The sequence below is a fragment of the Erythrolamprus reginae genome, chromosome 2, assembly GCF_031021105.1.
Source record: "Erythrolamprus reginae isolate rEryReg1 chromosome 2, rEryReg1.hap1, whole genome shotgun sequence".
In the NCBI taxonomy this organism is placed as follows: Eukaryota; Metazoa; Chordata; class Lepidosauria; order Squamata; family Dipsadidae; genus Erythrolamprus; species Erythrolamprus reginae.
The window spans coordinates 44,861,487-44,886,715 of NC_091951.1; the positions used below are offsets into that span (position 1 = coordinate 44,861,487).

General features: G+C 43.6%; 1 protein-coding gene across 3 annotated transcripts in view; it reads right to left on the reverse strand.

Annotated features, from left to right (window-relative positions):
* Positions 1 to 5,687: 5,687 nt before the first annotated feature.
* Positions 5,688 to 25,229, reverse strand: part of LOC139160308 (uncharacterized) — a 57,127-nt gene continuing 37,585 nt past the window's right edge. For all 3 annotated transcript variants that reach the window (XM_070738041.1, XM_070738040.1, XM_070738042.1), the window contains exons 3-6: positions 21,952 to 22,337; positions 19,173 to 19,333; positions 14,580 to 14,712; positions 5,688 to 10,000 (exon numbers count right to left, since the gene is read on the reverse strand). In XM_070738041.1, coding sequence (XP_070594142.1) covers positions 9,818 to 10,000; positions 14,580 to 14,712; positions 19,173 to 19,333; positions 21,952 to 22,337 — 863 coding nt within the window. In that variant the 3' untranslated portion in view covers positions 5,688 to 9,817. The remainder of the gene's footprint in view (positions 10,001 to 14,579; positions 14,713 to 19,172; positions 19,334 to 21,951; positions 22,338 to 25,229) is intronic.

Below are 25,229 nucleotides of genomic sequence, written 5' to 3' on the forward strand. Positions count from 1 at the left end.
TGCAAGAGGATTTAACAGAATTGAAACCTCTGAAATCTCAGAGCTGCAGGTGATCTAGTCCGAACCCTGCCCAAGCAGGAGATCCTACACCTGCCTTTAGCTAGGATTGAACTCACAACCTGATTGTGAGGCAAGAGCTCCACCTCTAGGCAACGGCAGCTGGGCTAAAGTCAGTCAGTACAGGTGGGTTAAGATCATCTGCGGTATTGGTTACCGCAAGACATATTAAAAAGCCACATTATTGGTACATGTGGTTTGCTTTATTTAATAGCCTGTTGTCTGAACCGGGAGTTAGGATTTCTAAACCCGTGATGTATGGTTTTTGTGATGCCAACCTGGCCCTGAATAGGCTAATCATGGCTGAATGGCAGATGTGGGTCAGGATAATTAAACACATTTTAATGTAAAGTCCATGCTTGGCATGATTAGGAAGGGAATCGAAAATAGGTCGGCAAGTGTTGTATTGCCTCTGTACAAATCGATGGTGAGACCACACTTGAAGTACTGTGTAGAGTTCTGGTCACCGCACCTCAAGAAGGATATATGTAATGAAACTGGAAAAGGTGCAAAACAGGGCAACAAGTATGATCAAGGAAATGGAGCCCCTCCCTTATGAAACCAGGTTGCAACGCCTTGGTCTCTTCAGCCTTGAAAGACGGTGTTTAAGGGGTGACTTGATCGAAGTGTATAAAATCATGCATGAGATAGAAAAGATGGATAGGGAAAAATTCTTTTCTCTATCACACAATACCAGGACGAGGGGACACTCCCTAGAACTCATAGGTAGGAAAATTAGGACAAATCAAGGGAAATATTTCTTCACCCAGAGGGTCGTTGGTTTATGGAATTCACTTCCAGAAGAGGTCGTGACAGCTGTCAGCCTGGATACTTCAAGGCAGGATTAGACAGATTCATGGATGCCAAGTGTATCGGTGGTTATTGAAACGGATGTCCATGTGCCGCCTCTGTGTTGGTTGAGGCAGGCAGGATTCCCTTGGGTACCATTTGTTGGGGGTCAGGGGAGTGGGAGGGTTTTGCCTTCTCTTTCTGCTCAAGATCCCCATGGACAATTGGTGGGCCACTGTGTGACACAGAATGCTGGACTCGATGGGCTTTGGCCCGATTCAACATGGCTCTTCTTATGTTCTTAGTTAAAATACTTTGTCAATGGATAGCATGGATGCATTTTATAGAACAGTGATGGGGAACCTTTTCTGTCTCGGGTGCCAAAAGGGTATGTGCGTGTGTGATAGTGTGCGCATGTGTGCCTAATACTGCATGCACATGCGCACAACTCCCGTACTGCTCTTCACGCAGGCACACAACCCCTCCCCTTGCGCTGCCTCCCACCTCCCCCGCATGTGCACAGGCCTCACTGAAGCCTCAGGATTTCCAGTAGGCTCAAAGGGCCATTTTTCACCATCCCCAAGGTTCAGGAGGCTTTCCTGAAGCCTGGGGAGAGCAAAAATGGCCCAAAAGGCCAAGAATAAGGTACCAAGCACACACATGCGCAGTTGAGCTGACATAAGGGAACACCTCACGTGCCCTCAGATATGGCTCCGCATGCCACCTGTGGCACATGTACCATAGATTCTCCATCACTGTTATAGGATGTTTGGTCTGTTCCTCAATTCTATGCCAATTTCCCCAGAGGAAACATTTCACACAATTTTAAATCTTTCATATTTAGCATAGAGCAGGGATAGGCAAAGTCGGCTCTTCTATGACTTGTGGACTTCAACTCCCAGAATTCCTGAGACGATCATGCTAGCTCAGGAATTCTGGGAGTTGAAGTCCACATGTCATAGAAGCGCCAACTTCGCCTATCCCTGACATAGAGCATCAATGTTTTTACTTGGGTTAGCCTTCCCAAATCTTATAAGGGCTGTAGGCATCTTAGTCTACTGTCCTGATCATCTTCTCTTGCTAGGGCAGTGATGGCTAACTTTTTTCCTCTCAGGTGCTGAGTGCACAACCCCCCCTGCAACTCCTGACCCCCCTGCACATGACCCCTCCCCCGCTCCATTTTGGGCCTAGCAGGCCTCCCTGAAGCCAGGAACAGCCAGTTTCTGGACTTCCAATAGGCCTGTTTTTTAACCTCTTCAGGCTCAAGGCTTTCCTGGCACCTTCAGGAGGGTGAAAACAGCCTTTCTGGCCTGCCAAAGGCTGGAAATGGACCATTTCCAGATTTCAAGGAGGCCTGTTTTTCGTCCTCTCAGTCTCCATGCGAGCCCTGTACTTATCTGGTATCCGAAACAGGCCATGTGGAGACTCCTGAGGGGAAGTGTGGCAGGGGCCGCCAAAAATCAGCTGACCAGCACACATGCGCAGAACTGACCTAGGGCAATGGCTTGCGTGCCTGCAGAGATAGCTCTATATGTCACCTGTGGCACCCATGCCATAGATTCACCACCACGTAAAAGGGGATTTGAGATACAAAATGTAATGCTGTAATGCTCTCTAGAAACATAGAAACATAGAAGTCTGACGGCAGAAAAAGACCTCATGGTCCATCTAGTCTGCCCTTATACTATTTTCTGTATTTTATCTTAGGATGGATATATGTTTATCCCAGGCATATTTAAATTCAGTTACTGTGGATTTATCTACTACGTCTGCTGGAAGTTTGTTCCAAGGATCTACTACTCTTTCAGTAAAATAATATTTTCTCATATTGCTTTTGATCTTTCCCCCAACTAACTTCAGATTGTGTCCCCTTGTTCTTGTGTTCACTTTCCTATTAAAAACACTTCCCTCCTGAACCTTATTTAACCCTTTAATATATTTAAATGTTTCGATCATGTCCCCCCTTTTCCTTCTGTCCTCCAGACTATACAGATTGAGTTCATTAAGTCTTTCCTGATACGTTTTATGCTTAAGACCTTCCACCATTCTTGTAGCCCGTCTTTGGACCCGTTCAATTTTGTCAATATCTTTTTGTAGGTGAGGTCTCCAGAACTGAACACAGTATCCCAAATGTGGTCTCACCAGCACTCTACGTGGGGCTACCTTTGAAAAGTGTTCGGAAACTTCAGATCGTGCAGAATGCAGCTGCGAGAGCAATCATGGGCTTCCCAAGGCATGCCCATGTTACACCAACACTCCGCAGTCTGCATTGGTTGCCGATCAGTTTCTGGTCACAATTCAAAGTGTTGGTTATGACCTATAAAGCCCTTCATGGCATCAGACCAGAATATCTCCAAGACTGCCTTCTGCCGCACGAATCCCAGCGACCGGTTAGGTCCCACAAAGTTGGCCTTCTCCGGGTCCCGTTGACTAAACAATGTCATTTGGCGGGACCCAGGAGAAGATCCTTCTCTGTGGCGGCCCCGGCCCTCTGGAATCAGCTTACCCCAGATATCAGAATTGCCCCTACCCTCCTTGCCTTTCGCAATCTCCTTAAAACCCACCTCTGTCGTCAGGCATGGGGGAATTGAAATTTTTTCCCTTCCTCCTAGGCTTATAGAATTTATACATGGTATGCTTGTTTATATGACTGGTCTCTTAAATTGGGGTTTTTTAGATTATTTTTTAATATTAGATTTGTTACATTGTTTTCTTTATTGTTAGCCGCCCCGAGTCTTCGGAGAGGGGCAGTATACAAATCTAATTTATAAATAAAATAAATAAACAAACACAGTAGCTGTGGGCTCAGGATTCTGGCCATAATAGACCCACACATCTGGAGAAGGCCAGAAATGAAAATGATTGAAGTTGTCATATTAGGAAGAGTTAAACCTGGCCACCAAAGAACACGATGGCTGGACACCGTTAAAGCTCACACCATCCAGAACATAGAAACCTCAAAGAAGCAGTGCAGGATTGAAAGATGTGGAGAGACATGGCCGATAGAGCTGCCAAGAGTTGGACATGAGTGAATGGATAACATCATCATGTCTGTATAGTTTCACACTCCCAAAATGTGAATTATATATAGCACTATATAATTGTACATGTCGCATCAAATGATTTTTCTCTACCTAAAATTCATCTCCTTATGTGATTGTGTCCGTGTGTGTGTGTGTGTGTGTATTCAAACAGAAGGAATCTACACTCTGCAGAAAGCAAGAGGCAGTTCTGATATACAGCAGCTTATTTTGTTTGCTTCCAGAATTGTCGAGGGTTAATCATTTGTCTTTTGCTCATAATGCTGGATATAATTTTATCGCCATAATATTCAGCTATGAGTAATTCATTCACTCTGCCAGATGCTTCTAATCTGATTTTTAAGCTACAACATCTTGCTCAATTTTGAACCTATACGATTTGTCTCCCTCCATCAAATCCCCCCCCCCACCGTTATTGTATTTTATACTAAAAAAAATATGCAAAAAATACGAGAAGTACCGGCAAGTAGACAATGAAATACTAAAGTCAGTCAGTAAGCTGCAAAAACAAACCTGAACAAAATTCTGGAGAAATTTTATTATTTTTATTATTATTTATTAGATTGGTATGCCACCCCTCTCTGCAGATTCGGGGTGGCTCACAGCAACAAAACAATATATAACAAATCTAATAATTAAAAATCACTAAAAAACCCTTATTAAAAAGAAAACATACACACAAACATACCATGCATAAACTGTATAGGCCCGGGGGAGCTGTCTCAGGTTCCCCATGCCTGACGGCAGAGGTGGGTTTTAAGGAGTTTACGAAAGACAGGGAGGGTGGGGGCAATTCTAATCTCCGGGAGGAGTTGGTTCTAGAGGGTCGGGGCCGCCACAGAGAAGGCTCTTCCCCTGGGCCCCGCCAGACAACATTGTTTAGTCGATCCTTTGAAAATAGGTTATATCTTTCAAACTAGAGTGCTGGAAGATTTAACATTTTCTATATCTCATTAGTACAATCATTGTGATTTGGGAGGTGCCGTTTTTGCAACACTCCTGGTGCAATCAATACACGGCCAGAACTATAGCTTATTTTAAATTTTATAATTTTAGACATGGCCAAAGGTCAGCAGCAGCAAATGCAGGGTAGTGGTGGACCTGTTGTTTAGCTTTTAATCCTTTTTCTTGAGGACTAGGCTCATGTGATGTAGATAGCTCCTTACGCGTGGTAGAGGATTCTGGCATGCTATCAAAAAGTCAGCCAGCACTACAGTGAGGTTCTATATTTGGAATAAAGGAGGGGCCCATCCTCTTTTTCTTCTCAGCCAGCCAACTAACTTGGGACCAATTTGGATGGATAGCTAAGGATGAGGGCTTAGCCTACTGGCCTCTCCAATGACATCACAAAAAAACCCATTTTTCCTAACGTTCTGGATCTTTACACATGTCAACGTGCCTAATATAGTTGACTGGGACAACCTGTCATGAAGCATATGTTTCTGTCTATCCTGATCCTGCCTAGCCATCATCTCTACATACGAAGACAAATGATCAAATATTAAAAATCCCATTACTGTCCTAACTTTGCAGTTCCCCAACGGCGGACTGGCTCCATCTGTCACAATTTGACCTGTTGACAGAGATGAGTAACAGCCCGGGAACTAAACCACATTGAAGATGCACAATGAATTCAAAGCTATTGCTGACCGCTGTACCTTAACTTTTAGCTAATAAAGCCATTCTGAGCATCATTTGTCCGAACAGGAAGTATTCTGTATTGACTGCATCAAGTGAAGCTTGTCTACAAAAGAGGATACCAAAAAAAATAAAAATAAAAGAAATTGCGCAACACCCACATCTGCAAAATACTTTATTTCTAGGCTCTTTCCTTGGTTTAATTTTTGAACAGAAACATGAATCATAACAGGAGTATTCAAATGTAGTGCCAACAGTGAACACAAATAATGCTCTTTCAAGAGTGCCCAAATAAAGCTAAGACGTAGTTTACTTGGATTGTGTGCAAAGTTCAAGAATCTGCTCAAATAATATGTAATTTTTTAAAAAAAACAATCCCCTGCAAGTTTGTGGAAGAAGAAAAACCTTCCAATTACAATCTTGAAAACATTCTATACTTGATCCTTAATTTATCCCTTCCACCGCGATCATAATCCCCCTAGTCCTTTTAATATGTGTATTGCTTGTGCCTGAAAAAGTAATTAAAAAACACAGGGTATACAGCAGCCCATTTAGATAGCAATAAAAACATGGGTGGCTGACTTTTATCTGGAATAAAACTCTTTTTTAAAAAATTCAACAGCAATTGCAGAGTCGAGCTCCACTTTTGGCATTTACAATCCAGGCATATCTCCTTGCCACTTTGGAAAAGAGATTAGCTCGCCTTCCGCAAACGTTAAAATAGTGGCTGAAAGATTCAAGGTAAGTGAAAGAGTTCACATGGATTGAATTTGAGGATCCCATCACGGGGACTCTGGACTTACTCCCGATTACTTGTCTTGCAACATGAAATCTTGACCTTCCTATCGGAGAAGTTTAGGAATAGCCAACAGCGCTGCAGAGGCTGCAGTGTCATCGAGCAGGAGGAGGCCCGGGCAGGCCCGATTTCTATAGCAGGTGCAAAAAATAGGAAGCGCCGGGTGCCTAAATCCCTCAGTCTCGATGGCAACTGAATCTGTAATTGAAGAGGAGGGACTTCGGGGAGAGACACTGCCATTCACTTCACAGGAAGCAAAGTGGGGGGGACAGCTGAGAAGAAGTGGGAACAGTCATTCAAGGGTTCTCGTGGGGAGGGTCCCCAGAGGGGAGGGGGGGAAATCCTGTTTTGCAAAGGCAAGAAAGCATTTACCTCAGGCCTCCACTTCATAATCTGCAGAATGTTCTGCTTTTAAACCACTTCCCGCTGAGGAGAACCTTTCGCGACCCCTCCACTCTTGGGAGTGATCCCAAACTGGTTCGAAATCCTGTGGAATTGGAAGCAGCCTTTTCCATCCAACCTGGTTTTATTAAAAAAAGTCGAAGAGTTTAGCAGCTCCAGCTCGTCAGATGCCGCCAAGGACTAATTTAGCTTTTCTCCCGTGATGCTTAAGATGGCTTGAGTGAGCTTTAGTTTTTGATAAGATCATAGGCCCGTGATGGCAAACCTATGGCACGCATGCTCCGAGTGGCACACGGGGTCATGTCGCCTGGCATGCGCAGTGTCGCCTGATCGTCTTCCGGGTTTCTGGTATGTGACAATCAGCCGGCCTTCGTACGTGTGGCAGTGCTGGAGAGTGGAAGAGCTGGCCTTCTATTTTCCGTCGTAAGTGCGCTGGCCAGTTGATCGATGTGCGTGCATGTGTGCCAGTAAACGGAAGACTACCTGGCCACTAAATGTGCGCGCCGGAAACTGGAAGTTCATTTTCTGATGTGCATCTGTCCACTGGGCAGCTCCTCTTCCGGGTTGTGCCTAGGGGTAGGCAAAGTCGGCTCTTCCATGACTTGTGGACTTCAACTCCCAGAATTCCTGAGCCAGTCATGCTAGCTGAGGAATTCTGGGAGTTGAAGTCCACGTGTCAGAGGAGAGCCAACTTTGCCTACACCCGTCCTAGACGAACACACGCTCGCTCCCTGTCAAAAAGTTTTGCCATCGCTGTCTTAGCCGTTTCAAAATATGTACTAAATCAATTATGAACGAAAACTCAACCAATGGACCCTGCCACACGGATGCTAAATGTGGAGTGCTTGTGCCCAACTGTCGAGAAAGTGAGAAAGTGAAATAAAAATAAAATGCTCCAGTCAATCGGTTACTAAGCATCACAAATGGATCTCCAACAAGCTCAGTCTATTGCAGAATGTATTTCAAGGCTGCAGTCCCCCCAGCCTGGGCCAAAGGAGCCTTCGGTTCAGAAGATTAATATAAACCTAACATCAGCTTCCAGAAAGGCAGGTTTGGGTGAAGCTGTTAAGAATGTCCCCCTAATTCCACTTCTGTAACAATCAATTTTATTTTTTAATTGCACCTGGGCTAAGGAGGGCCAGAGTAGAAATGCTCCTATAATCTTGCAGGCTGACATTGCCAGCTAGCTTGGCACTTACCCGAGATTCACCATACTGGCAGTGAAACAAGCTCACAAATGACACGGCAGACATGGTTGCAACAACAATGTGAAAATGTGCTACGGCCTCCCAGTAATAATGAACTCTGCAAAAACCTATCCAAGCTATAATTTTACAACTGGATGAGCAGGGAATTCGTGGCCAGGCCTCTGCAGCAAAGCCCTGAGTGCTTCTCCATTTGCATATCTGAGGACTGTCGTGCAGTTAAGTTCTCTAAATTTAAAAGTCACCTGCCTTTGCCTTGTTCTCCATTTCTTGCCTGAACTCTCCACGGACTAGATATGAACAGGAAAAAAAATTGTGCAGAAATATACCAAATAGCTCTCTGGAGACTTGCAATAGAGAGCATCTTACATCGTCTCAGCCTCACATATCAAACCGAGAATCCTTTTAGTTCTGTATCCAGCTACGGCTAAATGAATGTTTTTGAGAAATACACAACTGGAACAGAAAAGCCACATCCTTCTTATGCTGTACTATACTCCACTATCTAGTATTCAGAAATATATTTAGGAGCACAAAGAAACTACTTTGTTTAAAAGGAATAACAGCTGGTACTTAAAACTATCTTTCTTTACATTTAACCTTTCTGAAAGTGCCATCCTACTTTCTGCTACATTGGACCAGATCTCCCCAATAACAAAAGGCTACCTAAAAGCCCAGAAAAAGGCAAGAACAAAAGTTTGTGAAACAAACTTTTTTTTTTTTTGCTGAGCTCCACTGCTGGGGAATTAAAGCTATTCTTTTGAGCAATATCTAAAATTCTGGGCTCACATTCAAAACAACAAATCAAATCCTGCTCTCCTGGTTTGGGGAAGAGGAAGATGCGAGCAGAGTACTGTCCTTCTCCCCACAACAACAGGGAATTGGCAGAAAAGAATATTTGTAGTTCAAAGTTGAAAGTGTGGGGTTTCTTCCTTTTGATGTTACCTTGCAGCCCTTTCATTACCAAACTAGGTAACGTCATCAGTGCCCTGATGATTTTGCTTTAGTTTGGTAGTGAAGTCTGCAAGAAAACAACCAAGCTCAGAGATCACCAATAATCTCAGTTTTGTCCTGAGCTATAAATATTCTCAAAGACCTCATACACAGTAAATTGGCAAAAGAATCAAGAAAAAGGTTGTTGTGTGTGTGATATTTTTTTTTAAAAAAAGCTTTAACTAGAAACCTGGAAGGAGCTGGTGTGAAGGGAAGACATATTTCTCCAGCTAGTAAAACTAGTTTCTATTTCTTTCTAAAAAGTTGGATTCTTTTCTGTGTGGACATCAATGTTGGCAGAGCAAAAACTCAGATCAAAACACTGGGAATCCAGCAGAGACAAGAAAACTGAAGCAATAGAAAACTAGTAAACCCACAACCATCGATGGCTTCTTGAACTCCTTTGGCTGCCCTTGAAGCATATCTCGCCAGAGCTTCCTTAGCACCGGCATTATGTTTCGGGGGTCAGAGATCATCATAGCCAAATCACCAGTTGGGAGATGAATTTTTAACATTTGCAGAGAAAAGCTGGGCTCATGGAACAATTTCTGAGTGCAGTTTGTGAGTTGGTTATCTGCTTCCTGGAGATCGCTCATCCGCAGGGCAAGAAAATCCCACCCACCAAGTGCTGAATAAATATTATAAATAAAACACAGCCGCTTCTAGTTAGATGCTCTGATTCGGGCGGCAGCAGAGAAAACAGGCAGCACGCTCCTTTGCTTGAAGGCCCAGATTTCTTCTCAAGGAGCTTCCAGCATGGAGCCCTCACCAGGAAGTTAAAACAATAATACTGGCTTTGTTGGGAGGTAGAAAAGCAGCAGCCAACTGAGAGATTCCAGTTTTTTGCTCTCTATGTACTACCACAAAGGCCCTTGAGAATTGCTCACCCAGCCCCTTTAAGTGCAGGCTTCATCTCTGGACAAATAGCTCTCATAATTCTCTTCGCAGCGTTTTATGCAGCGGTAGAAATAGTTCACATCAGAAATGGCCTCCAGGAGGTCTGTTTGGACTAGACAGATGTCGTAGAGCTCCGAAGTAGGAATCGTCCGGGGAGAGTCACATCCTTGCTCTAAGAATACCTGTTGGGCCAAGATAATGTTAAATATGAGGAAAAGGGCGGCATACAAATCTAATAAACTGTAAACTAAACTATAAAACTATAAATTAAACTATAAACTATAAAAATGATCATTTAAAAGAATAATAATTATCATGTAAAATAATGCACTTGGGGAAAAGGAATCCTCAATCTGAGTATTGCATTGGCAGTTCTGTGTGAGCAAAAACTTCAGAAGAGAAGGATTTAGGGGTAGTGATTTCTGACAGTCTCAAAATGGGTGAGCAGTGTGGTCGGGCGGTAGGAAAAGCAAGTAGGATGCTTGGCTGCATAGCTAGAGATATAACAAGCAGGAAGAGGGAGATTGTGATCCCCTTATATAGAGCGTTGGTGAGACCACATTTGGAATACTGTGTTCGGTTCTGGAGACCTCACCTACAAAAAGATATTGACCAAATTGAACGGGTCCAAAGAGGGGCTACAAGAATGGTGGAAGGTCTTAAGCATAAAACGTATCAGGAAAGACTTAATGAACTCAATCTGTATAGTCTGGAGGACAGAAGGGAAAGGGGGGACATGATCGAAACATTTAAATATGTTAAAGGGTTAAATAAGGTTCAGGAGGGAAGTGTTTTTAATAGGAAAGTGAACACAAGAACAAGGGGACACAATCTGAGGTTAGTTGGGGGAAAGATCAAAAGCAACATGAGGAAATATTATTTTACTGAAAGAGTAGTAGATCCTTGGAACAAACTTCCAGCAGACGTGGTTGGTAAATCCACAGTAACTGAATTTAAACATGCCTGGGATAAACCTATATCCATCCTAAGATAAAAATACAGGAAATAGTATAAGGGCAGACTAGATGGACCATGAGGTCTTTTTCTGCCGTCAGTCTTCTACCGTGTTTCCCCGAAAGTAAGACAGTGTCTTACTTTCTTTTTACCCCCAAAAGCCCCACTATGTCTTACTTTCGGGGTATGTCTTACATTGGAAAAAAATTGAAAGGGTCGCGTTCCCGAAGGCATCTCCCCAGAGTCCAGAAGGGCAGCCGCGGGACAGGAGCCTCGTGAGCCCTTTTCCAAGTTCAACCTCAGGGCTCCAAGCGGCGTGCACGCGTGGAGCCACAGACGTGTGTCGGGGAAGCGTGTGTCTGGAGAGGAGGAGCCGCTCTGCGCAGTTGGGCAGCCCCACCTGCCTGCCGGAAAGGAGGCGGGCGAAGGAGGGCGCAGCTCCGGCCGCTCGCCTCGGAGCTGGTCGGCCTCGCTGGCCGCTTGCAGCCGAGCCTCGGCAGGACTCGGTTGCTGGGACGAGCGCCTTCGCTGCAAGCTGCTGCCCGCTTGGCTCGCTTCGGACCAGCACCGTCCTTCGCTTTGCCAAGCCGGGGAAGAGGCGGTGGCGCCGAGGCGAAGGCGAGGGGCGCGCGGGGAGCTTGGAAGTGATGTCATCGGGCTTCCCCCCCGGCAATACCCCCGTGTTTCCCCGAAAGTAAGACATATGTCTTACTTTCGGGGTACGGCTTATATTAGCCGACCCCCCTGAAACCCCGATACGTCTTACAATCGGGGGTGTCTTACTATCGGGGAAACAGGGTATGTTTCTATGCATTATTATTATTATATTGACCAGACTATTTACGGAACCGCCTTCTACCTCATACTTCCCTATGACCAATAAGAGCCCACAGAGTCGGCCTTCTCCAGATCTCATCTGTTGTGAATGCTCCTTGTCCACCTCAGGTCATATCAGATTCTGAGGAGAATGAGGCAGGCCCCTCTGGGTATCCTGGGCCAGGGGGGTTGCCAGATGAAGCAGAGAGCGAGAGTGAGGGAGAAAGTGACCTGAGGAACTACTAGAGGGGGCTGAAGTGACAATGGGGGAGTGGTCCCGGTCAGAGGATGAGGAAGACATGAGAGTGGAAAGCCAGTGGATTGACCCTCGTATAGAAGATTGCTCAGAAGGCAAGAGGAGTTACATAGTAAAAGGTATTACTTTACAGCCTTGGCTTCTTTGAGGTGTGATGTCACTTCCAGACAGTATAAAGGCAAAGGATTGTGGGAAATGGGGTGTGGAGATTCAACATTGTTCAATGGAAGAGGCTGGGAGGAGTGATTGAACAAGACTTAAAAATCATGATTTCTGCTTCAATAAAAGACATTCTCTGTTGGATGCCGTGCTGGCAAGCTTTCGGTAATGAGCCGGGGTGGCGCAGCAGGTAGAGTGCTGTACTGCAGGCCACTGAAGCTGACTGTAGATCTGTAGGTCAGCGGTTCAAATCTCATCATCGGCTCAAGGTTGACTCAGCCTTCCATCCTTCCGAGGTGGGTAAAATGAGGACCCAGATTGTGGGGGCAATAAGCTGGCTCTGTTAAAAAAGTGCTATTGCTAACATGTTATATGTCGCCCTGAGTCTAAGGAGAAGGGCGGCATAAAAATTGAATGAATGAATGAATGAATGAATGAATGAATGAATGAATAAATAAATAAATAAATAAATGCATATGTTTAAGTAATGAATGGACTTTATCTAAGGAATGCAGATAAGACCGAGTTTTTGGCAGCTTTTCCCCGACATAGATTACAGTTAGCTCTAAAGAGAAAGATAACTCCTTATGTACCCTTTTAAAAACCTGTGTTTTATTATGTGTGCTTGTGTTCAAATAAAGAGTTGGATTTTATCATAAAATAAGTGATTTCTGAGTTGTTTTTATTATTATTATTATTATTATTATTATTATTATTAATTAGATTTGTATGCACAGGGCGTGCACAGAACACGGCCTGCCAAGCAATGTCAGCTGGTGGGACCTCGGGAAAGGGCCTTCTCTGTGGCAGCTCCATCGCTTTGGAACCAACTGCCTCTGGAAATACGTTTTGCCTCTTTGCCTCCTCCACCAAGACCTGTGTGTAGGTAGTTCTCGAATTATGACCGCAATTGAGCCCAGAATATATCTTGCTAAGTGAGAAATTTGTGAAATGAATCATGCCCCCATTTTACGATTTTTCTTGCCACGGTTGTTAAGTGAATCAATGCAGCCCTTGAATAATAACACGGCTGTTAAGCAAACCTGGCTTCCCTGTTGACTTGGGCTTGTCCGAACGTTGCAAAAGACCCAGGATACTGGAACCGTCATATATATGAACAGTAGTGGGTTGCTACAAGTGCGGGAACGGACTGCAGTACCAGTAGCGGCCATTAGATTGCGCAATTTACACACAACTGCTCCAGTGGCAGTCCTATGGGCACCGCCATCTTTTTTTGTATTTTTTGCTTCGTGCGCATGTGTGCAAGCAAAAAACCCACCAAAATCTCTCATATGCGCGTGCGTCCCCCCTTCATAGTTCAGCACTTTTTGCACAGAAGCAAAAACACCCTGGGGGCACGCATGCAACACAACCAAAGCTATACACGCAGCGCACCGGTAGCAGTGGTGGAAGCAATCCGCCCCTGAATATAAACCAGTTGTCAAGCATCCAAATGTAAATCACGTGACATTTGGGGATGCTGTGAAGGTCGCAAGTGTGAAAAATGGACATTAAGTGGACATTAAAAATGGACGTCCACAGTAACTGAATTTAAACATGCCTGGGATAAACATATATCCATCCTAAGATAAAATATAGGAAATAGTATAAGGGCAGACTAGATGGACCAGGAGGTCTTTTTCTGCCGTCAATCTTCTATGTTTCTAAGTCATTTTTTTTCAGTGCCGTTGTAACTTCGAACAGTCCCCAAACAAACTGTTGTTAAGGATTACCTGTATTTACAGCTTGAATGTCTAGTGTCGAGCAATGAAACAGTTCCAGCCTCCACTGGTAATTTTCCCTTACATTGTGAGTGGCACCAAGCCTCCAGGAACCAACGCGATGGCTTGAATCCAACAAGAACCAATTAACCTTGCCTGCCCAGCTTTTCCTCCACCCCCCAATTCAGGCAGCAACGCACTCTCTTCCCAGCCGCCTCCTTTCCTGGGGAAAAAGCTTTTAGGCCGATATAAAGAGCTGCTACGACGTCTTTTCTCTTTGGCTCTCCTAACGTCTCGGCTGTGGCATGAAAGCTGCCCTTTCAGCCCTCCGGGCGGCCGAGGAGATTTGGGCGGCTAAGAAGCAGGTTGCTGGGCTCGGGGAGGTGGTGGTGGTGGGGAGAAGAAAGGGGGATGACTCACACCGAGGACCGAAGGAGCACAAGAACAAGCCCCGAGCACCTGCTGTTCCATGCCAACCACTATTCTCTGCTAATCACCTGCGGGATATGACAGGCGGCTCACTTACCAATCTCCGCCACCTTTGGGAGAAGTTAGAAAGGGGAAAACGGGAAATCGTTGCCAGCTAGGCAGAGGGGTGTACTTCAAAGGTAGCCAAGACGATGGGATTTTCTGCTTAAGGGCAGAATAAAAGTGGAGGAATCACAATAGCGAGGCTCCACTTAGTGCACAAAGCCACCTGGGTATTTTCTCTGATTTCCCAGGATTGACGAAAGGGGCTTGCGCAATTATAATTATAATTAAGAGCTGTGAATCACCCACAAAAGAATCTTCTATTTAAAAAAAAAAAAAAAAAGCAAGAGAGGGGAGGGGGATTTGAGCAATGCTTAACAATACCTGAGGATGGACAATGGTGTCTGAATCAGTCAGTCGTATATTGTCATCTATACAGATATGCTGGACTCCGGGGTCTTGAGGGTCAACCCAAATGGGCTTTCCGCCTTGGCTGGAATAATTATTCTTAGCCCACCTGCAGCAAAGAAAGAGACGTAGTGACTTACATTTCTGTGGCTGCCATATCATGTTAGGATAGGATTCAATATCTGGACTTCTAACATAACTGTCTTATACACTTTTATTCCATTAGCCAGGAACAGGATTGCACGTAGGTCACAAAGTGAGTCTGCATTTCTGGTGAAATCTGCTTGGAAGTGACTGGCCATAAAGCAGTTCAAGGCAGCTCTCCTCGAATAACAAGAATGTGCCAGCAGGATGAGAACTGTGATAAAAGGATGCATGTTTACATTTCCTGGGGGCACACTGGACGAAAACAGCAATAAAAGACCTTGCTTTGTGGTAAACAGGAAGATAACCATATTCATAACAAAGGTCCCAGGAAATTGGCCATAAGAGACATTTGTTCAGTAGAAGCTAGTTACGTGCCATATGTAGATAGGAAAGGCTCGGAAGTTGTGTCATATCTTAGAGTCATGTTATTGGATGTTTGTATACCACTTGACATTTACGTATAACCTTGCCCAATTTGCATATTCCCCCAATAAAAGGGCGGGCACAGCTCTAAACTGTGTCATTTCACCCAGAGAGAAATGTGTCCAAGTTTTCTTTCTAGGATTCGGTTTCGTGAGTGACCCCACGCGTCTGGGTTGCCCTGAGTCCCTCTGAAGACCCTGTTCCCCACAGGGACTTTGCAGCATCTGCACATTTCCAACAGTCACTTTTCAGGTTTGGGTAAATTTTTGCTAACGTTGCCGAGGCATAGTGGCACCGGCAAAACATCTTATACTGATTCACTCTGTATGGAACCGAAATTGTTAATTTGTAATTAACTTTCCAGATCTTTTCTCATTCTTCTAGTTGAATAGTGTAGGCAAAGTTGTCATCCAGGCAATCGTGTTTTCCTTTACTACTTCTTCTAAATTTTCATAATTTAACAAAAAGGTATACAGTGATCCCTCATTTTTCATGGGGGATGCGTTGCAAGACCACCCGTGAAAAACTAATTTCCGTGAAGTAGAGGAAAGATATTTTTTAATGTATTTACCAAGTATTTGGATTTTTAAAACCCACCTTTTGCATTAAACAGTCATTCTATAATGTTTCTCAGCTGAAACTACATGTGATATCCTATCAGTTTCTTTAATAGAGTACAGGAGTAATGTAGAAAATTTTTATGAATTTTTAATGGCTTTAAAATTTTCAATGGATTTAATGGATTTAACCCCCTTTGAAAACTCGTGAAGTAGCGAATCCGCAAAAGATGAATCACAAAGTAGCGAGGGATTACTGGAGATTTTAGTAATAAATTTCCTTTCTGGTCCTAATAAAATTTTATCTGTTGTATTCATTTTTTTAGGAAGTCGTATCTCATACCGATGTGCATGCCTGCGCATGCCAGATGTAGGTGCACCCGTGCCTGCCACCGGGAGCACACCGGGAGTGCCAGCAGCCCTTCGCTGCCTGTTACCACTTGGCTCCACAATTGATAGGGCTTCAAAACAGGCAGAAGAAAAAGGATGCCGGGCTAGGAGGAGACTCTATGGTGGGGGAACAGGACGTCCGATCAGCAGTGGAAAAAGGACGCCATGCTAGGGGGAGACTCTGTGGTAGGGTAAGTGGACTTCCAGTTGGCTCCAGAATTGAAAAGTGGGCTTCCGGTTAGAACCTTTGTGGCTCTTTGAGTGTTTTAGGTTGCCGACCCCTATTTTAAAAGTCAGGCATGAGAAAGGGCCTGGTGGACGCTAATGTACCACAATATATGAGGTACACTGCTCAACAGTAGTAACTGTGAGAGGCATCTTGGAGCCCTAGTGGACAATATGAGCCAGCAGTGTGCAGCAGCTGCCAAAAAAGCCAACACAGTTCTAGGCTGCGTAAACAGAGGGATAGAATCAAGATCATGTGAAGCGTTAATACCACTTTATAAGGTCATACTTGGAATACTGCGTTCAGTTTTGGTCGCCACGATGCAAAAAGGATGTTGAGACTCTAGAAAGAGTGCTGAGAAGAGCAACAGGCCACTAAAGCTGACTGCTAGACCTGCAGGTCGGCGGTTCAAATCTCACCACGGGCTCAAGGTTGACTCAAACCTTTCATCCTTCCGAGGTGGGTAAAATGAGACCCGGATTGTGGGGGCAATATGCTGGCTCTGTTAAAAAGGGCTATTGCTAACATGTTGTAAGCTGCCCTGAGTCTAAGCAGAAGGGCGGCATAAAAAGTGAATAAATAAATAAAAGAAAATAAATAAACAAATATGACTAGGAGACTAGAGGCTAAAACATATGAAGAACGGTTGCAGGAACTGGGCATGGCTAGTTTAATGAAAAGAAGGACCAGGGGAGACATCATAGCAGTCTTCCAATATCTCAGGGGCTGCCACAAAGAAGAGGGTGTCAGGCTATTCTCCAAAGCACCTGAAGGTAGAACAAGAAGCAATGGGTGGAAAATAAACAAGGAGAGAAACAACTTAGAACTAAGGAGAAATTTCCTGACAGTTAGAACAATTGATCAGTGGGACAGCTTGCCTCCAGAAACATAGAAACATAGAAGTCTGACGGCAGAAAAAGACCCCATGTTCCATCTAGTCTGCCCTTATACTATTTTCTGTATTTTATCTTAGGATGGATATATGTTTATCCCAGGCATGTTTAAATTCAGTTACTGTGGATGTACCAACCACGTCTGCTGGAAGTTTGTTCCAAGGATCTACTACTCTTTCAGTAAAATAATATTTTCTCATGTTGCTTTTGATCTTTCCCCCAATTAACTTCAGATTGTGTCCCCTTGTTCTTGTGTTCACTTTCCTATTAAAAACACTTCCCTCCTGGACCTTATTTAACCCTTTAACATATTTAAATGTTTTGATCATGTCCCCCCTTTTCCTTCTACCCTCCAGACTATACAGATTGAGTTCATTAAGTCTTTCCTGATATGTTTTATGCTTAAGACCTTCCACCCATTTTTGTAGCCCGTCTTTGGACCCGTTCAATTTTGTCAATATCTTTTTGTAGGTGAGGTCTCCAGAACTGAACACAGTATTCCAAATGTGGTCTCACCAGTGCTCTAAATAGCGGGATCATAATCTCCCTCTCAGAAGTTGTGAATGCTCCAACACTGGAAGTTTTTAAGAAGATGTTGGATAATCATCTGTCGGAAGTAGTGTAGGGTTTCCTGCCTAGGCAGGGGGTTGGACTAGAAGACCTCCAAGGTCCCATCCAACTCTGTTGTTATTGTTATTGAAACTGCAAGTGGACAACTGATGCTTAACACTATACTGAAGATCATAAAAATAGAAATATGTAGGTAGGTATGCTAGAAATAGAAATATATATGGTGACTAAGCTAGTCTCAGATTGTACCATACCAATTTTTTCCCCAAATGAGAACTAAAGGCTACCAATAAATTAAAAGGAGCACAAGGCAGGAAAATTACTCTTTAAGAGACCTAGCTTGATTTTTGATTGAATAGAAATTGCATACCTTCTGGGCAAGATTAACTAAATTACTCCAACTCAGTGCCCTGCAGATTGAATGGTCCGTGGAAAAAAAATGTAAAACTTATTTAAAGGCTACCAGATTGGGACGTATCTTGGCTGAGGCAAGACCATTAAATGCCAGGGAAAAGAGACACAATTCAGTCCGTCAGCAAAAAAAAAAAGCATTAGGAGCTAGGAAGTAAAAGGGTAATAATTTTAGTATTAATGGCTTCCATCAGGCTGAAAATACAGTGGTACCTCTATCTAAGAATGCCTCTACTTACAAACATTTCTAGATAAGTAACGGGTGTTCAAGGTTTTTTTGCCTCTTCTCAAGAACCATTTTCTACTTAAGAACCCAAGCCTCCAAAACTAACTGGAAAAGGCAGGGAGAAGCCTCCGTGGGGCCTCTCTATGAATCTCCTGGGAGGAAACAGGGCTGGAAAAGGGTGGGGAGAAGCCTCCGTGGGGCCTCTCTAGGAATCTCCTGGGAGGAAACAGGGCCGGAAAAGGCGGAGAGAAGCCTCTGTGGGGCCTCTCTAGGAATCTCCTGGGAGAAAACAGGGCCGGAAAAGGTGGGGAGAAGCCTCCATGGGGCCTCTCTAGGAATCTCCTGGGAGGAAACAGGGCTGGAAAAGGGTGGGGAGAAGCCTCCGTGGGTCCTCTCTAGGAATCTTCTGGGAAGAAACAGGACCAGAAAAGGTGGGAAGCCTCCGTGGGGCCTCTCTAGGAATCTCCTGGGAGGAAACAGGGCCTCCACCCTCCCTGTGGTTTCCCCAAACGCACACATTATTTGCTTTTACAGGAAGTAAAAGGGTAATAATTTTAGTATAAAATTATACTACATTTAGTATAAATTTATAACATATAAAATAAAAAATAAATTTAAAAGCGCGGGTAAACAAGGCGGCCAGTAAGAAAGGATTACCCATATTTGTTGCTAAAAAAGCCAACCGCTGTAAATAAAAATAGGTGAAGAAGAAAGCACGTCTCTCACCACTCAAAGTGGTCCTGGAAACCACTGATGCCTTCCCGGGAGCTGAAATAGGCGTACATTTTCCTGCACCCTTTGTCGCTGGAGAGCTGCTCGGCTCCGTGGCTCAGCGCCACTTTTTTCTTGGTGCAACGTATCTTTCCAAGTCTGAGATCTATAGGCAACTGCGGTGAAAAAGAACAAGGGAGAGATAGAAGAAACACTGTTCAAAGCACCAATCCTAGACGGCCTCAAATAAGCTGAAATGATCAAAGTAGAGGGGGATTTAAGAAATATGACCAGAAGGAACAGAAAAGCTCACCTCTCTCTAAGTGGATAAAGGCTAAGGGTGTACATTAAGAGATATTTGATAGAGGAATTTTATCGCTAGCATTTAATAGGGCTCATATTACCGCTGTACTAAAAGCAGGTAATGATGGTTTTCAGCATGCTCATTATCGTCCAATCTCATTAACTGACATGGCTACGAAGATTTTTAACAGCAGTGCAGGAAAATAGATTACAGCAAGTGGTACAGTTTATAATTAACAATGACCAAGCAGCAGCGGTGGGTTACTCCCAGTTTAGCCTGGTTCTTAGAACCGGTAATACTGGCGGTGGGAGGCTCCGCCCACTCAACCAGAACGCTTCTGCATTATTATTATATTATTATTATTATTATTATTATTATTATTATTATTATTATTATTCCAATTATTATTGGATTTTTTAGATACATATATTGTATATATTGAGTCCTCAGAGAGGGGCGGCATACAAATCTAATAAATAAATATTGTTTTGATATTTATTTATTTATTTTATTTATTAATTAGATTTCTATGCCGCCCGTCTCCGTAGACTCGGGGCAGCTAACAACAGTAAAAAGACAATATGAACTAATCTAATATTAAAAGTAATGTAAAAAACCCCAATTTAAGAAACCAATCATACATACAGACATACCATGCATAAATTTTTATAAGCCTAGGGGGAAGGGAATATCTCAATTCCCCGATGCCTGACGACAGAGGTGGGTTTTAAGGAGCTTACGAAAGGCAAGGAGGGTGGGAGCAACTCTGATATCTGGGGGGAGTTGGTTCCAGAGGGTCGGGGCCGCCACAGAGAAGGCTCTTCCCCTGGGGCCCGCCAAACGACATTGTTTAGTCGACGGGACCCGGAGAAGGCCAACTCTGTGGGACCTAACTGGTCGCTGGGATTCGTGCGGCAGAAGACTGTCCCGGAGATATTCTGGTCCGATGCCATGAAGGGCTTTATAGGTCATAACCAACACTTTGAATTGTGAACAGAAACCAATAGAAACATAGAAACATAGAAGACTGACGGCAGAAAAAGACCTCATGGTCCATCTAGTCTGCCTTTATACTATTTCCTGTATTTTATCTTACAATGGATATATGTTTATCCCAGGCATGTTTAAATTCAGTTACTGTGGATTTACCAACCACGTCTGCTGGAAGTTTGTTCCAAGGATCTACTACTCTTTCAGTAAAATAATATTTTCTCATGTTGCCTTTGATCTTTCCCCCAACTAACTTCAGATTGTGTCCCCTTGTTCTTGTGTTCACTTTCCTATTAAAAACACTTCCCTCCTGAACCTTATTTAACCCTTTAACATATTTAAATGTTTCAATCATGTCCCCCCTTTTCCTTCTGTCCTCCAGACTATACAGATTGAGTTCATTAAGTCTTTCCTGATACGTTTTATACTTAAGACCTTCCACCATTCTTGTAGCCCGTCTTTGGACCCGTTCAATTTTGTCAATATCTTTTTGTAGGTGAGGTCTCCAGAACTGAACACAGTATTCCAAATGTGGTCTCACCAGTGCTCTATATAAGGGGATCACAATCTCCCTCTTCCTGCTTGTTATACCTCTAGCTATGCAGCCAAGCATCCTACTTGCTTTTCCTACCGCCCGACCACACTGCTCACCCATTTTGAGACTGTCAGAAATCACTACCCCTAAATCCTTCTCTTCTGAAGTTTTTGCTAACAACCAATGCAGACTGCGGAGTGTTGGTGTGACATGGGCATATTTAGGAAGGCCCATGATAGCTCTCGCAGCTGCATTCTGCACAATCTGAAGTTTCCGAACACTTTTCAAAGGTAGCCCCATGTAGAGAGCGTTACAGTAGTCGAGCCTCGAGGTGATGAGGGCATGAGTGACTGTGACCAGTGAGTCCCGGTCCAAATAGGGCCGCAACTGGTGCACCAGGCGAACCTGGGCGAACACCCCCCTCGCCACAGCTGAAGGTAGTAATAATAGTAATAGATTTTGGTTTTGTGTTATTATTAATTTCTTTCAATAAAAAAGAAGGGATTTATTTATTTATTTATTTACTTACTTACTTACTTACTTACTTACTTACTTACTTACTTACTTACTTATTTTCTCACGTTGCTTCTGATCTTTCCCCAGCTAACCTCAGATTGTGTCCCCTTGTTCTTCTGTTCACTTTCCTATGTAACACACTTCTCTCCTGAACCCTTTAACTTATTTAAATGTTTCCATCATGTCCCCCCTTTCCCTTCTGTCCTCCAGACTATACAGATTGAGTTCATGAGGTCTCTCCTGATAAGTTTTATGCTTAAGACCTTCCACCATTTTGTACTTCTATGCGGCCCAGTCCCAAAGGGACTGCCGCTCAGACACTATACTTTTCTGCCCACACCGAAAAAAAGTTAGAGGGAACATTGTCTGGAGGCAAGCTGTTCCACTGGTTAATTGTTCTAACAGTCAGGAAACATTAGGCAAAGGGGAGATTTTGTTTGCTCACTCACCGAGGTTTTTCCCAAGGCAGGGAAGCAGGGGTGCTGCCCCTCCAGGGTACAGCTCACCGCCCGAAGGACACAAGGCAGGTCTGTGCCGAAGGTACGAAAGATGACCGCAAACTCCCTTCCTTCGCGATGCAAGCTTTCCAGGAGGTGGAAGAAGGAAGGCAGCACAAAGTGGTAGTGACTGCCCTGCTCACCTTTGACGGAGAGCTGAGGGTGAGGCTGACCCTGCCACTCTAGCCGCTTCAAGTGGTCCCTGTGGAGGTCCCGGAATGTCTTCCCCCGGGGCGTCTCTACGAACTTGGTGTTGCGGCCGTACTGAGAATAGAAACTCACAGCATCTTGGCAGGGAGGATGCAAAGAGGGACTCTCGCTGACCCACTGCCACTCCCCTAGAAGAGAAAGGAAAGGAACAGATGTGTTAGCAAAATCTTCAGCAGAAAAGGATTTAGGAGTAGTGATTTCTGACAGTCCCAAAATGGGTGAACAGTGCAGTCAGGCGGTAGGGAAATCGAATAAAATGCTTGGCTGCATAGCTAGAGGTATAACAAGCAGGAAGAGGGAGATTGTTGTGTGAGCCGCCCCAAGTCTTCGGAGAGGGGAGGCATACAAGTCTAAATAATAATAATAATAATAATAATAATAATAATAATAATAATAATAATAATAACAACAACAATAATAATAACAATAATAATACCGGTAATAATAATAATAATAATCACAATCCCAGGAGACAACAAAATTGAGAAGCAGCCAGAGAAATTCGTGAAATATGAAGATCTAAAAATCGAGCTGCAACAACTCTGGCATAAGCCAGTGAAAGTGATCCCAGCGGTACTTGGCACACTGGGCGCAGTGCCAAAGGATCTCAGTGGACATTTGAAAACCATCGGAATTGACAAAATCTCCATCAATTGCAAAAGGCTGCTGGCCGCTTTACTGGGATTGGCAAACATAATTCGCCGCTACATCACGCAGTCCTAGGTGCTTGGGAAGTGCCCGACTGGTGATGAAATACGAAATTCAACATAGTGATCTCATTTGCTGTGTTGTATTGACATAATAATAATAATAATAATAATAATAATAATAATAATAATAATAGTGATCCCGCTGTATGGAACGCTGGTGAGACCACACTAAACGGGTCCAAAGACGAGCTACAAAATGGTGGAAGGTCTTAAGCATAAAACTTATCAGGAGAGACCTCATGAACTCAATCTGTATAGTCTGGAGGACAGAAGGGAAAGGGGGGACATGATGGAAACATTTAAATAAGTTAAAGGGTTCAGGAGAGAAGTGTGTTACATAGGAAAGTGAACAGAAGAACAAGGGGACACAATCTGAGGTTAGCTGGGGAAAGATCAGAAGCAACGTGAGAAAATATTATTTGACTGAAAGAGTAGTAGATGCTTGGAACAAACTTCCAGCAGATGTGGTTGGTAAATCCATAGTGATTGAATTTAAACATGCTTGGGATAAACATATATCCATCCTAAGATAAAATACAAGAAATAGTATAAGGGCAGACTAGATGGACCGTGAGGTCTTTTTCTGCCGTCAATCTTCTATGTTTCTAAGGTCTACATCAGTGATGGCGAACCTTTTTTGGTTCGTTTGCCAAAAGGGTGTGCGTGCATGCGTGTGAATGCCCTGTGCTTCTCCTACACATGCACACAATCCCCCGCGCATGGTCACAGGCCTCACTGAAGCCTGAGACAGTGAAAAAACAGCCAAACAGGAAGTTCGGGAAAACTGACTTCCGGTTTGCCCATTGTGCTGTTTTTCGCACCCACCCATACAGACAGACAGACAAGACACCAGAATATAAACTGACAGCAAACATTCCTCTTCATTAGCACTGGTGATGTTGCCTAGTTTGGGTAACAAAACGACTGCAAGAAAACAGGCATGCACCAAGAACCCCTCCCCTATATGCTGTATTTGTATGCCAAATGACCTCCCATGGACAGCTTTGTTCTCAATCTCTACGCTCCCCTGAATTACCGGTACAACCTTATCGCCAGGGGATAGAATCATAGAGTCATAGAATCATAGAGTTTGAAGGGACCTTCAGCGTCATCGGGTCCAATGGCCCACAGGGTCTTGGGAACCAGCTGCACAACAGAAATGTATCTTAATGGTCCTTACCATCCCTCAAACTCCTGTGCTTCAGCCAGAGAAAGATAAATGGCTGCTGGCAATGAAAAAATGGCCTGAGAACTTCAAAGCTTCCCCCCACCACCACCCCACTCATATTTGGGAATACAGTTTATTATAGACAGCAATCCCACATGGATGACGTAAACCAATTAAGTAGCTTCTCAGTGGACAGTGTCTAATTTTTAAACTGCGAACTGTTAATCCTTAGTTACCCCTCCTCCAGGTAGGTATAATTCTTCATTTTCATCCCTAACATATCAAAATATGTCCCAGAAGTATAAATTAAAAGTGTACTACTGATTTTATTTTTAACAGGATTTGAGCAAGGGTGAAAAATGCAGAGACTGTATTTTTTGGTTGATCACAACCAAACTAACACTTGTTTTGCCCCAAGTCCTGCCCATCTAACAGTTCAAAACACCATTTAAATGCAGATTTTGGCTTTTTTGTCTGTGTGGATTTGGGTAGGGGAGACAGGAGTTGCATTATTAAGGAGCAAAATGAGTCCAAAGACTTAAGGCACCCATTTTGCTTCTTAAAACTTCCTTCAATATCCATTCACCCCACTCCCCTCCTTATTTTTAAAATATAGCTATTAACTGATGGTATATAGCTTGGTTTAAAGCTTTATGCATATATCCCTGAGTCCCATGGGATTGGGTAGCATATAAATCAAATAAATTAAATTAAATTAAAAGTTGCAAATGTCTATTTATACCGTCAACCTAAAACCAGGAAGTCCCTAGATGAGCCCTATGCAGCATCTAAGGGACTAAGGTTCTTGAATTATTTGTCATTTCTTAGCCCCGTGAAGGTGAACCTTTGGCATATTATCTGCTTTAGTCTCAAATGCCATGGTGCTAGCAAGGTGATGCTCCTGTTATAAGCACAGCAGCTTCCTGACTCAGCTTTTTAAAAGGCAAATAAGAAACTCAGCAATCTAGCAGTTTAAGGGAGAATCTATTCCTAGCCCAGAAGCCAAATGCCCATCAGCTGTTGGTGCCATAGTTTAAAGCTTATTAATAATAATAATAAATAATAATAATTAATTAGATTTGTATGCCGCCCTTCTCCAAAGATTTATTTATTTATTTATTATTTAGATTTGTATGCCGCCC